The sequence below is a fragment of the Ambystoma mexicanum genome, chromosome 4p (genome assembly GCF_040938575.1).
Source record: "Ambystoma mexicanum isolate Mex_15411 chromosome 4p, UKY_AmexF1_1, whole genome shotgun sequence".
Classification (NCBI taxonomy): domain Eukaryota; kingdom Metazoa; phylum Chordata; class Amphibia; order Caudata; family Ambystomatidae; genus Ambystoma; species Ambystoma mexicanum.
The window spans coordinates 1263116927-1263142744 of NC_090927.1; the positions used below are offsets into that span (position 1 = coordinate 1263116927).

At 49.3% G+C, this 25818-nt stretch overlaps 1 protein-coding gene across 3 annotated transcripts in view; it reads left to right on the forward strand.

The window, feature by feature from the left end:
* The window catches only part of WDR27 (WD repeat domain 27), a 2413256-nt gene that overhangs the window by 846377 nt on the left and 1541061 nt on the right, over positions 1-25818 (forward strand). For all 3 annotated transcript variants that reach the window (XM_069606956.1, XM_069606954.1, XM_069606955.1), the window contains exons 10-11: positions 1871-1971; positions 2370-2434. In XM_069606956.1, coding sequence (XP_069463057.1) covers positions 1871-1971; positions 2370-2434 — 166 coding nt within the window. The remainder of the gene's footprint in view (positions 1-1870; positions 1972-2369; positions 2435-25818) is intronic.

A 25818-nucleotide genomic window follows, 5' to 3' on the forward strand; every position in this document is an offset into this window, starting at 1 on the left:
TACTACCTCCTACTACCTTTTAAAAAAAAAAAAGATTTGATGGGGCTCAACAAAGATTATTGTGGAAGTGCAGGGCATAGAGGGTAACGTTGAACACACTGTACATCCACGCATGATGGTGGTTTAAAATTGCTAGATCTATAGATCTATGAAAGTATTATTAGGTCGTGCAATTGATGGTGAAAAACAACTGGCTTGTTCAAAGACTGGATACCCCAGTGACCCTACACTGATCCCTTTACAGAGCATTGCCTGCCTTATACTGCATTTCACCATGCCGCAGTTACCACAAGCTGGGTATCAACAGGCAACTTGAGACCCAAATAGGTTGTAAACATTAATTTCAATCGAAACACAGACGTTGGACCAAGGATGTAACCAAATCTGACTGCATCTCCCTATAGGGAGTGCTAAATAGGCGAGAAGAATCTTTGACTAAACCACTCCCAATCTATAGTAGTGCCATGCTTCAAATTTCAGGTGTCTTTCGTCTTAACTGTTTGTGGTCAGCGTTTGGTAGCTCTGAAAAATCTTCCTTCTCTTTGACTCCCTTTGGACTCCTCAATGTCTAAACTCCCTTACTCTGTATTTGTCCCAGGCTGTGATGGGGTTTGGAACAATGTGGACCTTATGAGGGACACTAGGACCCTGTTAGTGGATTCCATCTGAGACTGAATTAGGGCCTTTGTTCCTTTGCTGCCCCAAGTGTTCCTTCTGATATCTGTATTGCTTGTTTATGGCACTGCAGCTCTGCGTGCCAAGACTTTAATTGAGAGAACCACCGTTTTGGAATCAAGTGGCTTTACAATGGTTATTGGCTGTTTCTGGCCAGGTTTATTTAGGCCTGTGTGTTTGCTCATTCTCCGCGGAGTGCTCGCGATATCGCGTTACCCTGTGTGCTATGCAGAGAACACAGCGGAACAGCCCAAAAAGGTCCACACTTTCCACAGAGGCCACCGTGGATACTCTCTCTCTCTGCTTTTCCGCCTTGGTCATCGCAGCCCGAGCTTGCAGATCACATCCTCTGCAACTTTCTGGGTTAAGTACCTGGCCTTTATGGTGCCCTGTGGAATGTGGGTCGCCTAAATGATGAGTTCGGGAATGGGTGAAGGGCTGTGGGTGATACTACGACCTCTGGGGTCAGCATCTTGGAGGAGGTAGCTTTCCTCGTCACACAATCACATACAAAAACGGACCTAAGCTAAAGTCGTTGTTTAACGCAGCATTACTTAGTGAAGTGGTTTTAGAAAACAAAACATTTCTGATCCAGAAAGCAGAGCTGATAGTGATTCACGTAGCTTGTTTTTCCTATTTCATGATCCTTTGCATATAAATGTGGTTATTGCAGATCAGTTACCATTGAACCGAATAAGCGACTTCTAAAAAGTATTTAAGATTTTAGATCTGCATGTATTTTTCTTTTGAACGCAGATTGTTGCATTTACACTTTTAGATACTAAATACATGTTTTGATCTTCTCTACTTGACTGGGCGAATCATGCAAACTTATTTTCCGCACAATATGTATACACGTTTTCCTCTCCATTGACTTTCCAAGGTTTACTTAGACTTTTTCACAGACCTCACATTTCGTCCTCTTTACACTCCGCGGGGTTGTCTTGTTTATGTGAAAACATCCTGAGTGCTTCAGAAGCAATTACCATTGTGCAGTTTAGAAGTACATATTTGTAAGAATGATCCTCACAATATCTTATTTACAGTCTATTAAATATCCAGTAGAGAGTTCTTTGCATGCATTTTAACAGCTTCTTTTTGTTTTAACCCTATTTACAGTGGTTTCAATATGTCATATTTTTGGTGGACAAGCTGTCAAAAAACATAACCCCTTTAATGTTTTTCTTTTTTCTAGTTTTCCCACGAATGCCAGACGTCTGTGGCTAGGAAGCTCGACCAGTTTGTGTTTGATTAACTCGGCTAACTGCGAGTTAGAGGCTGTTTTAAATTATGAAGGTATTTTCATAAACATTTAATGTGTGCCATACAACACTCATCGTTTTAAGGCCGTATTGAGTGGGATAGAATTTCGCTGAAAAGGCAGAAAATGTTATTCCCCAGCTCAACAACTCTTTATGGTTAAGTAGTTTTTCACTTCTCAAATCCTAATATCCAGATAACAATCGGTGGCTAATGCACTCAGATTAAATGTCCTCAATGCATGGGATCCTGTTGTGACTATTGTGCACTTAGTGGAAGGTGAAGTGTTTCAGAATTCAAGTTTTTCTGATAATGTGATTTCATTTTTTGTATATTTTTGAATAGTTGGAGAACATAGCTGGCCGTATGTTGAAGCTTATGTCAGAAACCGCAGTTTCAATAACGTTTCCCACATGTGTTTTTTCTTTGGAAAGATTTCAGCAACGTCAGCATTCGAGTAGTTGGATCATGTGCCATAGCAAGCATCTCATTCAGCAAGGTAAGTACTCCCAACTACAGTGCAATACATTGACTTTTTATGCATTTTAGCACTTTATTTACATTCTTGACATGGGAACATCGGGTGATTGAGCGTTGTACTATACAGCGTCTGGTATGAAGTTTAAACTGATTCCGTCCAGCCAAGGCAATCACATTATAATATAGCATTGGTGTTTGGGGTCACTTTAGCATCGTGGTTAATATGAGATATTAGATAGGTCCTAAAATCAGTCTAAATGTCCTTTGGCAGCATTTCAAGGAGACCATTGATACATATAGCTCCTCCCACGATTGTTGAGACAGAGCAAATCTGTGTGAGATCAATTTATGGGCAACATTTGCAGTCTACCGTTTAAAATACAACACTTAGCAATACAAAAGGCAGGGTTAATAGTACTGCATTTTTCAACCAGCATTTTACTGCGATCCCTGCGGAGACTCCTGGCAGGGTTGAGTAGAAGGTTAGTCAATGTAGTCTCTAATTTATTGTTCACACCAGCTGAAATATCAACCACTTATGGACCAGAACATATGCATGCATCCTGCATCTTCTGAATGGAACCTTGTGCACGATCCCTCACAGTCCACAATTTGTGTAGGTACGACCCAAATCTGATTCCCACTTAACGCGAACCCTCAAGGATTCCTCTGGCTTATTCTGCAGGACCATTTTATACAGCAATGATATGAAATATAGCATGTGGAATGCAATATGTACAGAATACGTGGGTGAATGTGTGGCTCGCTGGGATAAGTGGCCCATTTATTCCAGAAGGCCTCTCTAATGCAAGACAACCTGCTCTCACAGCCCATTTTATGATGGAGTTCTGGCAGTGTTAACGGATAAGCCCTCTGGGCGCCTATCACTCCAGGTGCGAATCCCAGAGGGTTCCCAGACTTCGGCAATAGTGTAATCTAATATTGTGGTTATAGCTTTAAATCCACAGACGGCAATATCTCTGACAACCGCAATCTTTGAAGCATTTTGTTCTATGTGGCTATGGTTTATTTAAGCAGATTTAAGGAGTATGAATCAGAGTACGAATTGCATTGGCAATTCGATTCTCGATCGTGTGAGCATAATCCTGGCTTTTGCACTTTTGCGTCCAGCACGGCAGATTTAGTTTTAGTATAGTGAGCCAAGAATTATGCTTAAAAGATCTGATAGTACTGTTTAAAAACTGTTGCCCTGAAGCCCCGCTGGGCGTCTGGTCTCACCATGTCCAGCCATCTTCTCTGAACAGGGCCTGGGTGCCAAACAAGCTCCAAAACTGCTCTTTTCACTTTTATAAAGAAGGTGCAACACAACTATAATGGGCCTCATTACAAGTTTGCCGGTCTGGAAACAAGGGTGCCGGTGGTTTACCGGCACCCTTGTTTCTGGATCTAGGACTAGGTCTAGGTCTAGGACGAATGAGGACTGGGAATCTCCCGGTGGCACCGGGAAGTCAGGCGCCAGTAAAATTTTGCGACTCTGGCGGCAACCCGCTGGTAGCAACGGCAGGGTTACCCCCGGACTCGTAATTAATTGTTCTGGCAACTTAACAACTTGGGTAGCACAACCATCTGCAAACAAAACTGGCATCATCCTATCAATGTAAAGGAATGCATGTGCCTGTGTTGTTGCAAAAGAGCATTGTTTGTTGCCTAGATATCACTAAACTCAAGTATGTGGTGGTGCAAAATCCAGAGTCTACATGTGTAATATTCTGCTTTTTGGGTGCAAGGTTGGTGCCAGAGTCCCTAACAAACAATATATGGCATTACTGAAGCCACCAATAGCATATTCAATCTCTTCAACTGTAAAAACAGTTTCAAATTGCTCCATTATTTCTGGTGCCAAGTGGTGGTTGGGATATTGTCAAGGAGAGCTTCTATCTGTGCCCTGTTTTCAGCATTCTGGTTTTTGTACTTCGCTGAATAAATAGATCACTGATCCCCCTGTTTTGTATGGACCTGCCATGAGTATCGCACTGATACGTGAAGCCATTTCCTGATTTATCATGCGTGCCAGTAATCTATCTGGCCTATCTGCCTTTCTGTAGCAACGGGGCATCGCCATTCTGGAGGAGAATGTGGTTTCCCGATCAGGATTAGTTTGAAAAGAATCAAATTCGAAGAAGGGGTGAATAGTGAAGGGGATTGGTGAGCAGCGTACTAAAGTTTAAGGAAACTTTGCACCTCCTGTGCTGCGTGGATATCTTGCCATAATGGTTTAAGGACCCCAAATTTGGTGTACATCGATTTATACCCCTGATATAAGCCTTACATTTTCCCATAGCATGCTAATAAAGGACAGCAATCCCTCATTTATATCAAATAACCTCTTAACAGTGATAGTAATCAAGGCCACCAGTTTGAAGCACCAAGGGGTTTAATTCATTAATTCATTTTGTCATTTGTTATAGCGCCTTTCACCATAATTATGGACTCAACGTGCTTTTGGTTGAACGCTCTCGGAGGGACTGTAGTCCACAATTTGGGAAGGTTTTGGTGGAACTATTATGCACGTGTGCATTTCAGCCATTAAAGTTATGCGCCGGTGGCCAAGACCCTGGTAGTCACCCATGTCTAAATTGAACGTGTATGGGCGCAGCAGAGGAATACTATGGACTAAATGGAAGATTCTGTTTGAGGCGATAGAGAGTTATGTGGGAAGCTGCAGTTTGAATTTTTGTTCTCCGGCATGGGGTCTGGCATGGATTCTCATGCTCATGAATATTCCCCGTCATCAGGCTGGGAATCCTTGGTAAAGAAAAAATCAGTTTCAGTTTCGTTTCTGAACTGTCTTTCTAGTAATAACCAATTACTGGTCTCTGGGTCATACTGCCCCCAGCCAATGACTGCCCTCTACCTAAGCCCCTCCTCTGGCAGCCATCTTCAGATTTTTACCGCACGTTCAAGTGTTGGGAGTCCTCGTGCTATAGCTCTCGAGTTTTTGCTAAGAGTTTACTCTTATATTTTCGGTCAATCGAGCCTCAAGCTCCTCTGATTCTACTTCTGAACAACGGGGACCCATTTCGGAATTTTGTTACGTCCCATAAGGGCAAATTTTCATCGAGTTTCCACTTCTTGGAGGATTCCGGAAGATCTTTGAGGCCTACACCGCATGGTCATGGCCCAGGACAAGGGAAACACGACACCAGGATCCAAGCTGTTCAGGAGCTGCCCTGGATGTGGATTGCAGAATGTCTTCAAGGAAAATGAGCACTTCCGGTGCCTCTACTGCCTTCACAATGACAATCGCACCTGGAAAAGGACTGTGCGTCTGTCAGAACATGTCCGACCGGACAATGAAGGATCGTCATACCCGACTCACCAACTGTGTGGAGGGGAAGAGCCCAGCAGCAGGTGAGAAGAAGAAGAATTCTGAGCAGTCTTCTAAGACCTTTGAGGGCGCTCCGGCGACGGGGGCCCAACAAAAGGCAAAGCACCGCGAGTCCGCGGGCACCGGGAGCGCCAATGGTTTGGGCTCCTCGGCTGCCAGGCAGGGCGCGATCTCACCGGCGCCATCAACCATGAGCCAACGCTCTGGCTCGGTGAAGAGGAAGTTGGAGAACCCGGGTAAGCTTCGGGAGAAGCCCCGGTCGATCCCGACGGAGACAGCCGGGGGAGCGGGGCGGCAACCCTCCCCGTAAGGTACAGGCCTCAGGCGCACCCAAGGTGGTGAAGGCCCTGATTCACCCGGCGAAGGCCTCTATTGAAGGAGTCGTGGCGGCCCTGGCGAAGCCTATGGAGGTTTCAGCCTATCGATAAGACCCAGGTGGAGAAAGAAGGGGGGGCACGGTAGCCATAACGGGCACGGATACCACCTTTTAGGATGAGCTGGCTAGCGTCCAAAGGATCCTGGACAAGAAGTTCGAGGAGACCAGGGCCCACGGGAATGATCCCGACGAGGCTGACGAAGAGGGCAACGGAGGGGCCGACAAGGAAGACCGGGCCATGGAGGACCCCACACCCCAGCCGTCAGGCCCGTTGCAGCCGTTGCCTTTACCACAGGACAATTCAGGAGCAATCTTGATGGCTATACAGACCCTGTGTACGGAGATAAGGACAAGGTTGCCCTTACCCCCAGCAGACGACCCAGCGGCGCCTGGACCATCAGGGAGCCCACCGAACAAGCGAAGGCAAATCCATCCTCCTCCTCACTTACAGCCTTCACCTCCATCCCCTCCGCCGAGGGACGAGACGGGAACGGAGACGGCAACGATGGGGACGGACAACGACAGTGGTGGCGATCGGACTGACCTCCCATTACCCCCTGCCTGGTCCCCCCCCCTGACGAAATTAGCTCCTTCCACGCCATGATCACCAGGGCATCGAAGCTCTTCCAGCTCTGCCCCGAGGAACAGAAGAAGGAGGGTTTCATCTACCAACGATGGGAGGCCAAGATGAAGACTGTCCTCTCAGTCCCATTACTGGACGACATCTGGGTCGAGGGACTGGCGCTACTGAAGAACCCGTCCACGGCTCCTGCTAAGAGGGATCGGTACGAGAAGAAGTACCGGGTCCCGGACTCCGCCCCTGTGTGCCTCAGAGCACAACCGTCCCCGGATTCAGTGGTCTCCACAGCGGCCAAGAAGAAATCGGCAGGGACGACAAGAGGGCAGAGGCCCTGGAAATCCTACAGGAAGGCGAGGTCTTCGGACCACGCCATCACGGTGGCCACGGACATCGCCGACACCGGCTTTTGCCAGATGGGCAACAGCGTTTGCCTTCGCCGGTGCGGTTGGCTCAAGGTCACCGATTTCCATCAGGGCGTGCACACCAGGGTACTGGATATGCCCTTCAACGGGAACAACCTGTACGGCAAGGCAGTGGACGAGTCACCGCAGGCCATCAAAGCAGACGTCGAGACGGCCCGGGCCTTAGGTTCTCTCCAGCAACGACGGCCGTCCTTTCGGATCACCAGAGGCAAGTCACAAGGTGCCTACAAATGATTCGGTGGCGGTTCTGCGTCGTACTGCCAAGCGGCCCCCTCCTTCTCGCAGGAAGCCTACAGAGGACGCGGCAAGACCGGAGGATCCCGTTGTCGTCGCCAAGGAGGCCAAGGTGGCAAGGCCACGACGAAGCAAGACTGAACCCGCCATGACGTCGGGCCCCCACCCGAGCACCCCGGTGGGAGGCCGGGTGGCGAATTTCGTCAGCGTGTGGGAGTCCAGCTTTACTGACCGTTGGGTGCTAGATGCCCTGGCCCACGGGCACACTCTGGAATTCCAAAGAAAGTGTCCCTGTCTACCACCCGTGGCCAGGAAGGAAAACCATTTGCCACAGCTACTCTTTTTCTCCCACTCTTGGACATGAATGTGTGTAATTCCTTTAAATGTCATTGTGTTCTATGGGCTATGGGGTCTTTTACTCCATAGGGTCTCATATGTTTTTCTATGTGTGTTACAATGCACCCTCCGTGCCGTAGCACTGGGGCGTCCTAGCGGACCTCCATCATAGACTCCATACCCGGGGACTGACTACTGTCTGCCCGGGCATGTAAAGTCACCATTGGCTTTACTAGACCTAAATTTACTAACAGAACTAGTACACACCATCTTATTGTGGACATACTAGTAGGGGTAATTCGATTACTCCTAGGTCTGTTACTCGAGGGGGCACTGTCCCGTCCCCCCTCGTCGAGTTTTGGCTGGTGGCAGTGGAAACTACTTGTTATATTCGACCCCGAATATAACCCTATGGGATTCTTCCCATTGTTGGAGATTAATACTTTTTCTTATCTCTAGCATACCACCGATTTACTTATCTTAAATAAGTCTATCGGAGGGTATTTTCTGACAGAACTCTATTTTTAAAATGGCGTCTGTGTTCGTCTCTGTGACTCCTAAACCAAAGGTTGAGCCCTTTGTTCCACTTTTGGCGGGCTTCTGTACAAAGACCCTCCAAAGTGGTGCCATTCTGTCTGGGTTACCACAGGGGTGTGGGAGGGGGTTTAGGCACCCTGGACCGAGTTGCCTTGCCAACTCCGGTCGCACTCTAGTGTGATTGGCCCAAGTGGTGAGCCACCCCGCTCACCACTTAGCGTGTTTTGATTGACAGCTAGGCTGAATGAATGGGGGTTTTCTGCATAAAAGCATGGCTTTTGGGACTGGATCTTCAGAAGTCGCCACAGGACCTAAGAATCCGACGAGGCTAAAGCTGAGCCGACCTGCAACGACGACACCTCCGGTGGAGCCCTGCGGATCCGACTCACCACTTCCCGATGACAGAGGAGATCTCCCTGCCAGAGAGTCTCTTCCCCTGACTGGTGGGAACAACCAGTCCCCTTTGGTTTTTCTTCGCTCCAGGACGCAGTGGTCGAATTGCCCGTGCAGAGCACCTCGGCAACCGGATAGCCACTACCGCTGTACCGCGACCAAAAGGTGGTGCCTTGTGACGGAGCACTCCGCGGCTGGTCTCTTCCCTGGTGGTGCACCGGACTTCACTTTTCTTCGACGACGAGATCATCTCTACTCTTGGCAAAGACCCGACGTGCATCTACCACCAGGAACAACTGCCCCCGCCGGAGCTGTCTCTCCACAAACAAGGTACCATGTCCGCCTGGCTTCCCTTTCTGCCAGATAGAGTGAGGTGTCTTAATCCTCGCCTTTCCATTGGGTCGCCTTCAAACTTTCTTTAACTTGTTGTTCTGAACTGGTCCAATCTTTCCATAACAATTTGTGATAAAGACTCGAAGCGCATTTCCACTGAGACACTTTTTGGGACATATCGCCTTGCCTCTCTCCGAGTGGGCCTGGCCTCTGAACTTTGTGATCTGCAGTAGACCCTGCCTTACTTGCCTTGCATTTGTCCGTAAAGTATTGGTACCGAGTTGACTTCATAACCTGCCTTATTTTTCTCTCCCGTCCTAACGAATACTAGAGTGCCATCTAGGTTAAAGCATACACCTCTGTCTGCAAATAAGTGATGCCGTTGAACCTAGACTTGTCGAACTATTGTTAGGGGGATTGATATTTTCTTCGTAGAGTAATTGTGATTGAAATCGTTTGCCGTATTGAGTGCCAGAGTGTTTTCTATAGATGTGTTCTTATAAATAAATAACTATATATCTTTACACCGAAGCCTTGTTGTGTGTTTGCTTGTCTTACTGTGTAGATTGCCCTATTTTGTATACTCCACATACTGCCTAACTCTTCTTGAGGGAAGTCTGACTGCTCAGCCACAGCTACCAAGTGAATCTGTGTGGTACAGACTGCTACCAAGTGGGTTTGCTGCCAAACACCTGTAGTCCTAAATCTTTTGCAGTGGTCCCAGAGGGAACTGCACAGGTTTCCGCCTAACACTGGTGTACAGCGGTGGGATTTGTATCGAGTATACAGTTTAGAGTGCTTTTCGACACTTTAGGATAACTAACCACAAAGCTTAGCACTAAAAAAGCAACTTTCAAAAACATGTCTACTATGGAAGTTTACAGTCAAGAATCCTTGTCAGATGAAAATACTGAGAATTTACGAGCTCTCTGTAGGCAAGAGAATCTTTCTGTAAGAGGCAAAAAGTTAGAACTGATAGCGAGATTGCTGGAAAACCAAAGTCTGGGGACTGTTTCAGAGGAACTAGCTTCTCCACAGATGTAGATAACAGTGATGGTGTTGATCGAAATCATAATTCTGATGATAGTGATGAAGAGGCTGAAGAGGAAGGAGAGGCTAACGAAACTGTCTCCCCTGCTCCTCTGCCTGCCTTACCAGCTGTACCTACGGGGTCAATACCAGGTCCCACATGTAACCCTACTTATTTTGAACTTGAAAAAATGAAGCTCGAATTAGAATACAAACGGTTCTTGGCTCAATCTGAACGAAACCAAGAGCTCGAGTTCAGACGGATGAATGCCCAGGCTCAACAGAAGCAAGCTGAGTTAAGACTCGGGGAAATAGAACTTAATCACGAGTTAGAGATGAAAAAGTTGTCTGTGGAAAATGCTTCTCTCTCCTCTGGTTCTGTCAGAATGTACCAAAGTATTAACTGAAAAGGATACAATACTCAAAAGGATACAGGAGGTAGGGTCTTCCGGATCCCTGTTCACACGATTTGATAATTGTGAAGTCAATTGAAGACCTTCCAAATGATACAACCCTCTGGCTGATAAAACAGGCAGAGCGATGGATCACTGGAAAGGGCGTGGGTAAGGTATAGAAAGCCAGCCTAGGACAAATTAAAGTATCATGAATAACTGCTCCAACCTGAGTATGATGAATTAGATAATGACAGGAATGTTCACACTGACCTTTAGTTTAGGGTAGAATGATCCAGAAGTCTCTTGATGGATTTGAATGAAGAACAAACGACAAGGAAGGGGAAATTAGTAAGGGAGACTTATCCCGAACGGAACGAGGCTCACGCTAGATACGGGTTGAATTCACCACAGGATAGCGTCCAAAAGTTCAGTTCAATAATCCTTGAAAAGCTTCCTTCCCACTATAGGGGTCAATCCTTCTGTTAATTCCACAGATGCAGGAGTTAGAAATAGCGCACTTTTTAAGGAAAAACAAAGTACACGCGGTTATAAACAGCCGCGAAGAAAATAACGTTTGAGGACAACGTGCGCGTGTGGATTTTACACGCGGGCAGGATTCGCGCAGTCTGGGCCAGCCGCGTGTGAAGACAACGTGCGCGTGTGGATTTTACACGCGGGCAGGATTTACGCAGTCTGGGCCAGCCGCGTGTGAAGACAACGTGCGCGTGTGGATTTTACACGCGGGCAGGATTTACGCAGTCTTGGCCAGCCGCACTTGAAGACAGAGAGCGCGTGTGGATTTTACACGCGGGCAGGATTTACGCAGCCTTGGCCAGGCGCGCTTGAAGACAGAGAGCGCGTGTGGAATTACACGCGGGCGGTGTTCCCGCAGTCCGGAACAGCCGCGTTTAGAGACAACGTGCGCGTGTGGGATTACACGCGGGCAGAATTTACGCAGTCCGGGCCAGCCGCGTATGAAGACAGAGAACGCGTGTGTATTATCACGCGAAGGAATAGCTCCAGGAATCAGCGTGTGGCGGAACACACGCTATTGAAGGCCCAAAAGTAGCTGTAGAAATATGCCAGGATGCAGATCAGAGGTTCAGCTACACAACGCCAATAGATTCGATCAGAAGCAGCGAGTGAAGTTTCTACGCTGCTTAAATACGTAATACCGTAGTTCACGTGACGAAGCAAAAGTCACGTGAAGTTAGCGACGTGAAAAGTGCAAACGTCGTTTTCCCGGTAACGTATCGAATAACCTCCATTTGGAATAGAACGGTCTAGCTGTTCTACGAGCGTAGCGTCCAGCATGCATGACAGGTTCCTCTAGGAGCTCCAGTCCCAAAAGACCCCGGATGCCGAAGGAATTAGTGGGTATGTATGAACCGAGATTGGATGTGTTGGATTGGTTAAAACTGTTTGAGTACAATCATGGGCTCCAGGACATCACCGTGAATGATTTACTTCCCTGGTTGTTCTCTAGGCTACTGTAACGCTCACCTGATTCTCGCAGAGGCGCCGGTCTTGACTGGGCGACTACCGTATCTTCAAAGGTGATGTGTAGCACCCGGTTGGCTCTTTGGGCTGGACCTCTGTGCACTGTATGCCTGACGTGTAGAGTAAGATGTCTGCAGATAGAAAATATGGGGTTAATGAACTGGGGTTATTGGGGTGTCCCTATCTCTTTCCTCTTCTCCTCTCCTGTAGACCCCCAAAGGTTAACGCTCTCACCTTAGGTAAGTGAATGCCGAGCTCTCCATCTGCCTCGGGGCAGGGTGCTGTAACCAGTTTCTTCACTGGATAGGTAGCGCAGGCCTCTTGACTTCAGAGGACTGCTGTCCGTCGTTTACTGCACGAACGGTAAGTTTCGAGTCATTCAAATGTCTTTAAAGTCTTTAGTAATGATGTCTCTTGTTTTGCAGGGTTCCGGCGATGGCGGATGACGGGCTGAAGTGAGTTGAAGCTGGAGCCCGTGTGATGAATAGAAGTGCCTGGAAGCACGTAAGTAAGCGCTTGTTGCCTGCTTCACTATGCGCTCTAACTGTCTTTTTATTTTGCAGGTACGAGTTCGGAGCGGCTGCAGGGTGCCGGAATACCCACTGGATTAGATGTGGAAAGGAGTAATGGCACGTGAGTATTAAAGTTCCCCAATGTCTTTAAACGCACCTTGTTTTGTCTTTCAGATGCGGGATGCAGCGCCGAAGGCCTCCGGAGCGTGCGAAGAGTTGGTAAACTTTTGTCTTTCAGATGCCGGAATGCAGTGTGAAGACCTCCGGAGCGCACGAAGAGTAGGTAAGCCTTTGCCTTTCAGATGCCGGAATGCTAACCTGTTCTTTCTTGTCTTTATAGGTGTTGCTGAAGACTGGATTCAGGATGGTAAGCCTTTGCCTTTCAGATGCCGGAATGCTAACCTGTTCTTTCTTGTCTTTATAGGTGTTGCTGAAGACTGGATTCAGGATGGTAAGCCTTTTTCCTTAGGCCCAGGACCGGATGCAGAAGACACGATGAGCGTTCTGCTGCAGAGGTTGCAGAATAACGCAAAGCAAGATTCATCCACCGGGTGTGGTTTAAATAGCCTCCTGTAGTGCTTAGGTGTCTCCTTCCACAGCCACGCCTAAGTAAGAAAAGAGTTCCTGGGAAGAAAAGAGTTCCTGCCTTCCAGAAGAGTTCCAGTGTTCTGAATCTAGGGAGTGGCTCCAGCCCCACCCAACAGGAAAAGTAGTTCCAAACAGAAGAGGATCAGAGGCTCAACTGGCAGGCAAGTAAGCAGCATGGTTTGCTGAAGGTAAGTCCACCCAAGCATTATGAGCCCGGCGCTTCCAGCGCTGGGACTGGGCATATTTATGAGCCTGGTGCCACTGGCGCCAGGACTGGGTCCAAAAGGTCCCAATTGGGACTGGTTGGCACTCGGAACCTGGGTTATGGATCTGCTTCCAAGGGAGTTGGGAAAACCCTGACCTTTTGGAAGCAGAGATCATGACAGCTACCCCCTGTTGCGACTGATGTGGTAATGGAGTTGGGGGAGGCGGATAAGACGGATTACGAAAGTGTGAAACTAGCTTTGATAGCTAGATTCGGGAAGACCCCTTCCCAGTATCTTAAGAGGTTTAGAACCCTCAAAAAGCATGACGGTACCCCTTGGGCTACCTGGGTGAGTGAAGGGTTGAAAAACTTAGAGGGATGGATTAAGGGTTACAAAGTGAACACTTATGAGGGTATGAAGAATCTTTTTATGTTGGAGTCGATTTATGATGCCTGTTCTCCCGAGCTCAGACAGCACTTGGCTGATTCGAAGGAATTAGGTTCCCGGAGCCTAGCTAAGGCTGCTGACTTATGGGTTGCCAACAGGGCTACTCATAAGGATTCTGGGCCAACTTAGAAAAAGGATGAGGGAAAACAGCCTAAAAAAGACTCAAAAGAGAATTCAAATAACCCAAATTCCAAAGAGAGCCCCAAACAAAACCAGAAGGGTAAGCCACCAGGAAAACCGCAGCAGAATAGTGCGTCTTCTGGTGCCAAACCGGAAGGAGGCCAGAACAAGCCACCATTCCAAAAAGCATTCAGTAAATGCTTTGTTTGTGGCTCGACTGACCACGTGAAAGGAGATCCCAGATGTAAGGGTAAACCTTTAGGGGTCCAGCTTGTCTCCTTAGCCTTCGCTCCAGAGGAGGAAGTCCAAATGGCAAGTGGAAACTTTCTACTGCTAGCTGACGAACCCATTCAAGTCTCAGCCAGCGTTTCTTTAGTATCTCTGGGGTTGTGGGAACAACAGAATTTAGACGTCTATAATTCTATCCCCGATAATACTAAAGAGTATTATAAGGACAGTGTCCAGGTGAATGGTCGGGAGACTCCTGCCATTAGGGACACTGGGGCCAGCATAACTGTGGTGGATAAATCGTTTTTTCAGGCTGAGGATGTTGCTAAGGCACCCAAACGCCTCACCAAGTTAGCTGGAGGGCCTGTGCAGATGCTTCCCCAATTACCAGTTCTCATCCAGTGTAACGACATGACTGTGAAGATACCTGTCAGCATACAGAGTGAGGTACCAGGACGCGTACTGTTAGGTAACGATTGGAAAACTCTCTGAGTTGTATCGCATACTCCCAGACCTCCTACTAAACGGTTACAGGAGCTAACCAGACCTGCAAGAGAGAGGACCATGCGCGGTACTCTCCAGGAGATGATGAAGAAAGAAATCACTCCTGCTCCACTGGAGTTGTCCGCTGCTGTCTCAAAGAAATCAGAAGCAAAAGGGAAACCTAAGACTTCTACCCCGAAACCAGCAGCCGGCATTTCAGTGCAGCCCACAAGGACTTCCCCGCGGTTGTCCAAAAATACACCTGTAACTCCACCTCCAGCTGAGGCTGAGAGGGAGGTACAACCCTGTGTGGTAGAATTAGACTCTGACGAAGAGCTAATGGAAGGCCAGGAACTCATTGGAGATCTGGATCCTGTTGACCATCCTGAGCTGCAGTCTTTACTGGCAGAAGGTGGACCCAGCAGGGCAGACTTCAGTAAGGGACAGAGAGAATGTCCAACTCTGGAAGGTCTTCGCCACCAGGCCGAAGCTCAGGCTGAAGGGCAAGAGCCTGGGAAATACAGGTTGCACTGGGAAGATGGCCTCTTCTACAGTGAACCGACCAAGTCTGCACCTGCAGACTACAAGCGGCTTGTAGTACCCCAAGAGAACAGACCACAGTTCTTGCAGTTAGCCCACGAGATTCCTTTGGCTGGTCACTTGAGATTCAAGAAGACTAAGGAAAGGCTATCTCTCTACTTCTATTGGTCAAAGATGGGGGCCGAAGTAGAAAAACACTGCAGGAGCTGCCACACCTGCCAGACCTCTGGTAAGGTTGGCTCCAAGAATGTGGCACCTTTAGTGCCTCTCCCAGTTGTGGGAGTCCCGTTTGAGAGAGTAGGGATTGACATTGTTGGTCCCCTTGATCCTCCAACCTCCTCAGGCAACAGGTTTATACTTGTTGTAGTAGACCATGCTACTAGGTATCCTGAGGAAATTCCTGTGAGGACTGTTACAGCTCCGGCTGTGGCTAAGGCCCTCCTTGGTATTTTTACCAGGGTCGGGTTTCCTAAGGAAGTAATCTCTGACAGGGGGTCAAACTTTATGTCCCACTACATGAAGGCCATGTGGAAAACCAGTGGAGTTACTTACAAGTTCTCAACAGCTTACCACCCACAAACCAATGGGTTGGTAGAACGGTTCAACCGAACCATGAAGAGCATGATAGGTGCTTTAGAGGAACCCCTTAAGCGTAAGTGGGACCTTCTACTGCCATGCCTTCTCTTTGCTTATAGAGAAGTCCCTCAGGAGGGAGTAGGTTATTCTCCCTTCGAACTTCTCTATGGTCATCCCGTCAGAGGTCCATTGGCCCTGATTAAGGAGGGGTTGGAGAGTGCTCCTTCCCCCAAGCCAGTCAGAGTGACTGACTACGTGATAGGTCTCCGGAGGAGAATGTCGCACATGATGACAGAAGCAAACGATAACTTGAAAGCTGGACAAGCATTGGTCAAGCACTGGCACGATCAAAAGGCTAACATGGTTGAGTTCGCTCAAGACCAGCTCGTTCTCGTTATGATCCCAACAAGGCAGAGGGCCTTGCAAGACAAATGGATGGGACCCTTCAGAGTTGTGGGTAAACTCGGAGAGGTCAATTATCTGGTGGACTTGGGCAATCCCAAGGAGGCTCTGACAGTCTTCCACACCAACCGACTCAAAGCGTATGTCTCCCGACCTGATGTAGGAGCGTTGCTTCTAGCATCATCCAAGGAAGAAGAAGAGAGTGAAGCTCTTCCGGATCTCCTCAGAGGCTTACCTTTGGACGAAAAAATTGAAGGAGTAAATCTCTCTTCCAATCTGACAACCGAGCAACAAGAAGAGTGCAAATCCATGTTGAATCAGTTTGCCTCTCTGTTCTCGCTTTCACCAGGCTTTACCCCTTGGGGCCAGCACGACATACTCACTGGTGACTGTCTGCCAGTCAAAATCAGAGGATACCGAATGTCAGAAAACGTACAAACCCACATCAAAGGTGAGGTCAACAAGATGCTTGATCTCGGGGTAATAGAGCCCTCTACTAGTCCATGGTCTAGCCCAGTTGTGTTAGTACCAAAGGCCGGATCTAAAGAGCTTAGATTCTGCGTGGATTATAGAGCTCTTAATGCAGTCACCAAGACTGATGCCCACCCTTTGCCAAGAACAGATGAGTTGGTGGATAAACTTCCTCAGCACATTTGACTTGACGTTAGGCTATTGGCAAATAGCCCTGACAGACCGTGCCAAGGAGAAAACGGCGTTTTCAACCCCCGTTGGCTTATACCAGTTTAAGGTAATGCCTTTCGGATTGAAGAATGCACCTGCTACGTTTCAACGGATGGTAAATCAGGTTCTGAACTGGATGGAGGACTTCTGCATGGCATACTTGGATGACATAGCAGTGTTCAGCAATTCCTGGGAAGAACATGTAACCCACCTGAGAGATGTCTTGCAGGCTCTTGGATGAGCCAATCTGACCATAAAGGCGAGTAAATGCCAAATTGGACAGAGTAAGGTAGTCTATCTTGGACATGAGGTAGGAGGTGGAGCAATAAGGCCTTTGCTCAGTAAGATTGACGCTGTGCAAAATTGGACAACACCTACTACTCAAACCCAAGTGAAAGCCATCCTAGGCCTCACTGGGTATTACAGGAATTTCATCGAGAACTATGGGACCATAGCTTCTCCACTGAATGTCATCTCCTCGCCCAAATTTCCTAAAAAGGTTAGATGGAACGAGGAGTGCAATCAGGCTTTTGAAAACCTGAAAAAGGCTCTTTGCCAAGCCCCCGTACTCAGAGCTCCTGATTACCGCCAACACTTCATTGTGCAGACAGATGCTTCAAATGTAGGAATAGGTGCCGTACTCAGTCAACTGGATGGGAAAGGTAGGGAGCACCCCGTTTGCTTCATCAGCCGCAAGCTGAAGGATCCTGAAACAAGGTGGGCAACAATCGAAAGAGTGTGCTTTGCTATCGTGTGGGCTCTGAAGAAGTTTAGGCCGTACTTGTATGGTTCTACTTTTGTCATTCAGACTGACCACCAGCCCTTGAGATGGCTAATGCAAATGAAAGGGGAAAACCCGAAACTATTGAGATGGTCGATCTGCCTGCAAGGGTTTGATTTCACCATTGAGCACAGGTCAGGGTGTCGCCACCAAAATGCTGATGGTCTCTCTAGGATGTATGTCATCGACTAGAGGTATGAGATTCATCCAGGAGTGGATTAAATCCTCCTGTCCCTTAGTCTGGGGGGGGGCGAGTGTTAGGGAGAATTCTCTGTTTAGGCTGAATTTCCTAACCTAGTGAGTCCCCCAGCATCTTTGCTGGATTTCTGGAGTTTGTTTTTTCCATCCTGCCAAGAGTGAGACTCTTTTTCTCCCACTCTTGGACATGAATGTGTGTAATTCCTTTAAATGTCAATGTGTTCTATGGGCTATGGGGTCTTTTACTCCATAGGGTCTCATATGTTTTTCTATGTGTGTTACAACGCACCCTCCGTGCCGTAGCACTGGGGCGTCCTAGCGGACCTCCATCATAGACTCCATACCCGGGGACTGACTACTGTCTGCCCGGGCATGTAAAGTCACCATTGGCTTTACTAGACCTAAATTTACTAACAGAACTAGTACACACCATCTTATTGTGGACGTACTAGTAGGGGTAATTTGATTACTCCTAGGTCTGTTACTCGAGGGGGCACTGTCCCGTCCCCCCTCGTCGAGTTTTGGCTGGTGGCAGTGGAAACTACTTGTTATATTCGACCCCGAATATAACCCTATGGGATTCTTCCCATTGTTGGAGATTAATACTTTTTCTCTCGTTAATCTCCAGCATACCACCAATTTACTTATCTTAAATAAGTCTATCGGAGGGTATTTTCTGCCAGAACTCGGTTTTTAAAATGGCGTCTGTGTTCGTCTCTGTGACTCCTAAACCAAAGGTTGAGCCCTTTGTTCCACTTTTGGCGGGCTTCTGTACAGAGACCCTCCAAAGTGGTGCCATTCTGTCTGGGTTACCACAGGGGTGTGGGAGGGGGTTTAGGCACCCTGGACCGAGTTGCCTTGCCAACTCCGGTCGCACTCTAGTGTGATTGGCCCAAGTGGTGAGCCACCCCGCTCACCACTTAGCGTGTTTTGATTTACAGCTAGGCTGAATGAATGGGGGTTTTCTGCATAAAAGCAGGGCTTTTGGGACTGGATCTTCAGAAGTCGCCACAGGACCTAAGAATCCGACGAGGGTAAAGCTGAGCCGACCTGCAACGACGACACCTCCGGTGGAGCCCTGCGGAACCGACTCACCACTTCCCGACGACAGAGGAGATCTCCCTGCCGGAGAGTCTCTTCCCCTGACTGGTTGGAATAACCAGTCCCCTTTGCTTTTTCTTCGCTCCAGGACGCAGTGGTCGAATTGCCCGTGCAGAGCACCTCGGTAACCGGATAGCCACTACCCCTGTACCGCGACCAAAATGTGGTGCCTTGTGACGGAGCACTCCGCGGCTGGTCTCTTCCCTGGTGGTGCACCGGACTTCACTTTTCTTCGACGGCGAGATCATCTCTACTCTTGGAAAAACCAGACGTGCATCCACCACCAGGAACAACTGCCCCCACCGGAGCTGTCTGTCCACAAACAAGGTACCGTGTCCGCCTGGCTTCCCTTTCTGCTGGATCGAGTGAGGTGTCTTAATCCTCGCCTTTCCATTGGGTCGCCTCCAAGCTTTCTTTAACGTGTGGTTCTGAACTGGTTCCAAACTTTCCATAACACTTTGCGATAAAGACTCGAAGCGCATTTCCACTGAGACACTTTTTGGACATATCGCCTTGCCTCTCTCCGAGTGGGCCTGGCCTCTGAACTTTGTGATCTGCAGTAGACCCTGCCTTACTTGCCTTGCATTTGTCCGTAAAGTATTGGTACCGAGTTGACTTCATAACCTGCCTTATTTTTCTCTCCCGTCCTAACGAATACTAGAGTGCCATCTAGGTTAAAGCATACACCTCTGTCTGCAAATAAGTGATGCCGTTGAACCTAGACTTGTCGAACTATTGTTAGGGGGATTGATATTTTCTTCGTAGAGTAATTGTGATTGAAATCGTTTGCCGTATTGAGTGCCAGAGTGTTTTCTATAGATGTGTTCTTATAAATAAATAACTATATATCTTTACACTGAAGCCTTGTTGCGTGTTTGCTTGTCTTACTGTGTAGATTGCCCTATTTTGTATACTCCACATACTGCCTAACTCTTCTTGAGGGAAGTCTGACTGCTCAGCCACAGCTACCAAGTGAATCTGTGTGGTACAGACTGCTACCAAGTGGGTTTGCTGCCAAACACCTGTAGTCCTAAATCTTTTGCAGTGGTCCCAGAGGGAACTGCACAGGTTTCCGCCTAACATTGGGTAGAAAAACGCCAAATCTAAATCGAAGGTGGGAGCAAGCTACGATCATCAAATAATAATAAGTCAGTCCTAGTGGCTTCTTGTCAAATAAAAGGGCCTATACTAATACACCTATTGCCAGTCCTTAAAGCTAAATAAAAAAAAAAAAGAGTGTGGGATAGTGCTCACAAGAAAAGAAAGAAGTGTTCACAAATGATAAGTCAGGATGTTATAGCCGGGGTTCTCCCTTGCCCACGTTTATAGCACGGGAACTTTGAGCACAGCACCGTCCTGGGCCTTGCCAGCACAAGGTTACAGTTCCTTTCCACAATGCCAGGCCCTTCTGGGGCTCAAGTCTCTTTCCAGAAAAGTCTCTTGCCTTAGAAGGCCGGCTGTATCAAAAACAATAAACTAACAAAAGTTCCTTTGGCAATCTTTTGACGTTGGGCGACTGTTCTTCGCCTCTTGGATCTCCCTCAGCCGGGCCCTGATCCTTCTTGCAACATTAGCCTCACTCAGTCTGGTTCACTACAGCCTTTCGCTCACAATGCAGGATTTACTTCCCTTAGCTTTTCCCTTGGCATCCCTCTGTCGGGTTCACGTAGCCATTCTCATACAGTTCATGATTCAATCATTTTCATCAGAAAAGCGGTGTTGTCTTCGCCTAGCTTTCTTTCATTTTTTTTGGTGTCTCAGCCCCCAGTCAGGCTTTCCTTAAAGCCCCCAGCCAGGCTTCACACAATTCTGCTCAATATGTCAAAGGCTTTTGAGTGTTCGAGGGCTTTTTGCTCGACCCTCGAAGGACAACTTTGACACCTCGCACTAGCCTTTCGTGAGGCCTCTTGGCTTTCATAGTTTCAACAAACAACACAATCCGAAAGGGCTTCAGTCAGAGTCCTTCGAATGAGCGTCCCCTGTGACGCCTGACCACGCTGTTTCTGAACCTTGTACTCAGGTTTTCTTTAAAGTTCAATTACACACGTTTTTTGTTCCACAAGGTTGCCGCCTGCAACCTTGGGCCCAGCACAGTTCGGTTTTATTATCTTTCTTCACCGACTCACCGACTGTGCTGAACTGTTGTCTCGGGAGTCAAGGACAGCACCACAGCGGCAAGCACTTCTCCCCAATTTGACTATCAGAGCGGGAGGGCCCCATGTGCCATTGACACCGGTCACACTACATACAAGCTGGACTTCCCGGTCTTATGCGTTCCCTTTTGGAGGCTTGGCAGATCTCGTATGTAAAGGGCAAGGGCAATTCCCTCTGTGTCGTCCCGCCAGGTCTCTCCGACTTTCTCCTCTGCTTGAACTGCCTGTCCGGAATAGCTGTTTTCTCGTGTGTTCGGCCTTGCTCGAAGTGTGCTTTCGTGCTACACCTTTTATCCCTGTGGGGAGGGGAAAGGTCTGTCAGGTGTGCGTAGTTATTGTTAATTGCCTGACTCTGCCTGATTCTTGTGTTGGGACATGTCAGGTAAATGGCCCCGGTGTTGGTTCATTGTCTGTCACAGTGTAGAAAAGTGCTTGTGTTGGAAGGGGGGGGGGGGGGCCTCTTAGTATCCTACGAGGTAGGAGCAGGAAAAGGTGTCATAAGAAAGGGGGTACTGCATCTCGCCTGTCGGTGTCCCACTTTCACTCCCAGACGACCCCTCATCCAGGTGATCCTCCTGCACTGTTCCACCTCTAGGAACTGGATCTAATAGTGATGACCGTGTCCGTTTCTTGGCCACCTGGATGACGGATCCCCTGGACTAAACAGGGAGACACCTTCAGGTTTCTCACGCATCCTTGTGCCACTGCTATGTTCCTCTGTATGCTTGTGAGTGCTGTGGGAATAATGTTTTCATTTAATTCCTAACGCTCCTTCTGTGGAAATGCTGTTTTGACTTTTCCCTCCTCCAAGTAGTAAGGACTGCATCTAGCGTAGCTCTGCATTTAATTTGAGACTGCTACTTTGAATGCCTATTTTATCTTCCAGTAAGGACTGCTTTAATATTGCATTACTTACCCTGTCGCTCACGGGAACTACATTTAGAGGGGATTGGGTCCTCCGATGTATTCCATATCTATGACAGGTAATCACCACAGATGTGCTGTTTCGGAAAATCTTCTGCGTCCTGCGTCAATGACGTCGATACGCTCCCTCGAGGGCCTCCGTCAAGCCGACGTCACCGGATGTTATAAGTAGGACGCACGACGCCTGTAGCCTCAGTTCAGTTTTTTCCGCGAACGTGTTCGCTTCGGAGATCTCGGCGCACCTCGGTTCTTCTGAGTTACTGTTCTTTCGGTTCTTCGAACCTGTTCGTTTGTGAATATTTCATGATGTCTTCATCTTCTTTCACCCCGTGGCCGGTTTTTAAGAAGTGTCGGGACTGCGGGTCCAAGATGTCGTTGACGGACTCTCACGACGCCTGACTCTGGTGCCTCAGTGAGGGCCACGACACAGATGATTGTGTAGACTGCCAGTTGCTTAAGTCGAAGGCCTTGCGGGAGCTTAAGAAGAAGCTTTCTGTTGCTAAGGTGACCAAGCTTTGTAAGCCGAGGTCCTCCGGGCTCTCGACTGATGATTCGAGGGGCGACTCTCTGCATCGTCGTCGTTGGTCTGGGAGGTCTCGGTCCCGGAGTAGGTCCCGCCATTCCTCTGCCTCTTCGAGGCACTCACGGAAGCGCTGTCATCGGTCGCCTTCCCGGTCCTTGTCTGAGGACGCCGCCCGTCAGCGTTTTGCTTGTCCCACCACGCATTCGACTCCTGACGAATGGGCTTCCTTCCATAAGGAGATGTTGGCGATTTTTGAATCGTAGGGCTCCGGTCCATATGCGCCTCCGAGAGGAGCCGGCCGTGACCGTACTAGAGACACCGCTCGCACGCCTTCGGGCTCGGGTGGTCGGCACGATTCGCGGGAGAGGTCCCGCTCGGACAAGGGGAATCGTTCTAGTCATGCCCGCTCCAGGTCCCGGTCCTCGACGCCCTTGAGACTGTTGGAGCATGTGAGGTCTTCGAAGAAGAAGACATCGACGCCTTTGGCGCTGAGGTCGTCGAGGGACTCTCTCGAGGCTCTGCCTCCGAGGAAGTCGTCGACGCCATTGGCGCCCAGGCTGTCGAAGGACACGCTCGGGGCTCCGCCCTCGAGGCCTGTGTCGAAGTTGTCGGCGCCACGCTCGACGTGGACGCCGATTCCATCGACGCCTTTCGAGGACGCTTTGTCGGTGGTACCCCGTGGCACGGTGGTACCCCCTAGAAAGGCTCTGGCCAAGGCTAAGCATGTCTTTGTCCCTTTTTCTAGGCCTTCTTTCCAGCCTCTGGATTACATTTCTGAGGTGGAGGAAGGGTCTGAGGAAGAAGGTGTGGTTCCTGATGAGGTACCTGATGAGATTGTGTCTGGTCAGAGCCAGCTTGAAGACCTGCGTCAGTCTTTGCACAACGCCAGTGGTTTGGACACCTCTCCGGAGGTGGACTTCGGTAGGCCTGAGCCTGGCACCCACGCCGAGTCCTCGTACCGGCGCCTTATGTTGAGGGTCACGGAATACTTGGGATGGTCTGCCCCACCTGTGGATTTTCTGCAGGATGACCTGACGGATATCCTTGACCAAGGTCCACCAACTGACCCGGTGCTGCCATTCCGTATGGCCTTGCAGAGAAGGGTGGCAGCGGCTTGGACTGCTCCGGAGAGTCTCCCGGTGGTGAGCAAGTCCTCACCGAAGAAATATCGTCCAGCCAGTACCGACCCCGGCTACTTGACTACGCACCCCACTCCGGAGAGTTTGGCGGTACAGGCGGCTACGGCCCCGGCTAAACAGGCATCGTACCCTACCATCCCTCCTGATAGGGACAACAAACGTTTTGATGGCTGGGCGAAGAAAGTGTTTTCTTCAGGTGGTATGGCTTTACAGGCAGCCAACTCCTTGTGTGCCTCAGAACGTTTCACTCATACTCTCTGGAACTGAGTCTCTTCGGCGGCTGAACATATTCCCGAAGGGGAAGAACGGGATGGCTTTCTTGCTCTTGTTCAGGATCGCAAGTATGCCATGTGTCAATCAGTCGTGTCTGGACATGGCAGATTGCGTCAGCCGGTCCATGGCGGCGAGCACCGTAATACGCATATTTGCGTGGTTGCGGAAGTCGGGGTTTGCTCCTGATGTGCAGAGCCGACTTCTCCATGCCCTTTGATGGTGAACATCTTTTTGGCAGCAAGGCCGCAGACCTCCAAAGCTGCAGCGATGTCGTTGGGTGCTGCAGTTTGCCAACCTCCTCCTTTTCGTCTTAGGGGACAGCAATGGAGGGGAGGTTCCTTTCGATATTACTCTTCTTTTGGTAGATCGAGAGGAGCTGCAAGTCAAAGGGGCCAACGTAGGAGTACCAGAGGTGGTAAAAAAGGTACTCGAGGTGCCAATGCCGCTCGAGCAGTTGCCTCTTTGCCCTCAGGCACTGCCGCAGCCACTTCAGCTCAGTCATGGGGCCATGTCTTATGGTTTGCTGGTTGGGGGAAGGCTGGCGCAGCATCTTGTAGAATGGGGTGCCATTACTTCAGATGTGTGGGTTCTGGAGATCATAGCCCACGGCTACTGTCTTCCTTTCCGGCAGAGGCCTCACGACAATCCACCAGGGAATCTCTCTTTGAAGAGTCCGGATCCGCTCCTTGCGCAGGAAATACAAGCCCTGCTGGAGAAAGGCACCATAGAACTGGTGCCTGTAGCGGGGAGGAACAAGGGATGGTATTCCCCTTATTTTTTGATTTCGAAGAAAAACGGAGGATTGAGACCCATCATGGATTTGCGTGGTTTGAACAAGCTCCTCAGGAAGGACAAGTTCAAGATGGTGATTCTCTCTCAAGTCCTCCAGGCCCTTCAAATTCAGGACTGGTTGGTGTCTTCCGACTTCAAGGACGCTTACTTTCATGTGCCGATTCATCCCAAGCACAAGAAGTACCTGAGGTACGCGGTTGGCGACTCGCACTTTAAGTTTCGGGTCCTGCCGTTCGGATTGACCTCCGCCCTAGGGTTTTCACCAAGCTCATCATGGTGGTGGCAGTGTATCTCAGGAAAGGGGGGATTCACGTCTACCCCTACCTGGACGATTGGTTGATCAGGGCGCGCTCTCCGAAGCAAGTCCTGGATCATCTGTCCGTCACCTGCCACTCCCTTCACAGGCTGGGCTTCTCCCTCAATTTAAAGAAGTCCCACTTGATGCCAACGCAGCGGCTCCAGTACATCGGAGCAGTGCTCGACACATCCCTGGGGCAGTGTTTTTCTCCCCAGTTGAGGGCACATCACATTCTGCAGATGGTGCACAAGTTTCAACATGCCCAGAGTCTCCCGGCGTTCGAGTTCTTGAGGTTGCTCGGCCTCATGGCATCCTGCATTCTTCTGGTGCCAGAGGCCTGACTGCGGATGAGATCTTTGCAGTGGACTCGAAAGATGCAATGGTCTCAGTCCTCCGGCAGGATGTCGGACCCTTTTCAGGTGCCGTCCTCGGTTGCCCAGGACCTTCTGTGGTGGGCCGTCGAAGGCAATCTGATGAAGGGGGCTCCATTTTGGCTTCCCTGGCCAGAGGTGACGATCATGACGGACGCATCCCTCACAGGATGGGGAGCTCATGCCAACGAGCTGACAGTCAGCGGTCGTTGGTCTCCGTCGGAGTCCAGACTCCATATCAATCTGTTGGAGCGGAGGGCTGTCAGGCTAGCCCTGAAGGCTTTTCTGCCAACTGTGCAAGGAAAGAATGTCCTAATTCTGACGGACAACACAGTGGCCATGCACTACCTCAACATAAAGGGCGGGGGCAGGGTCACTTCCTCTGTGCAGGGAGGCAATGCAGCTCTGGTTCTGGGCCATCCGGCAGGAAATATCGATCTCAGCGGTTCATCTGGCCGGAGACGAAAACGAGACGGCGGATGCTCTGAGCAGGCAGAGTGCGATCTCTCAGGAGTGGGAGCTGGCTCAGGAGATTCTCCTGGAGATCTTCGCCCTTTGGGGAAACCCTCAAGTGGATCTCTTT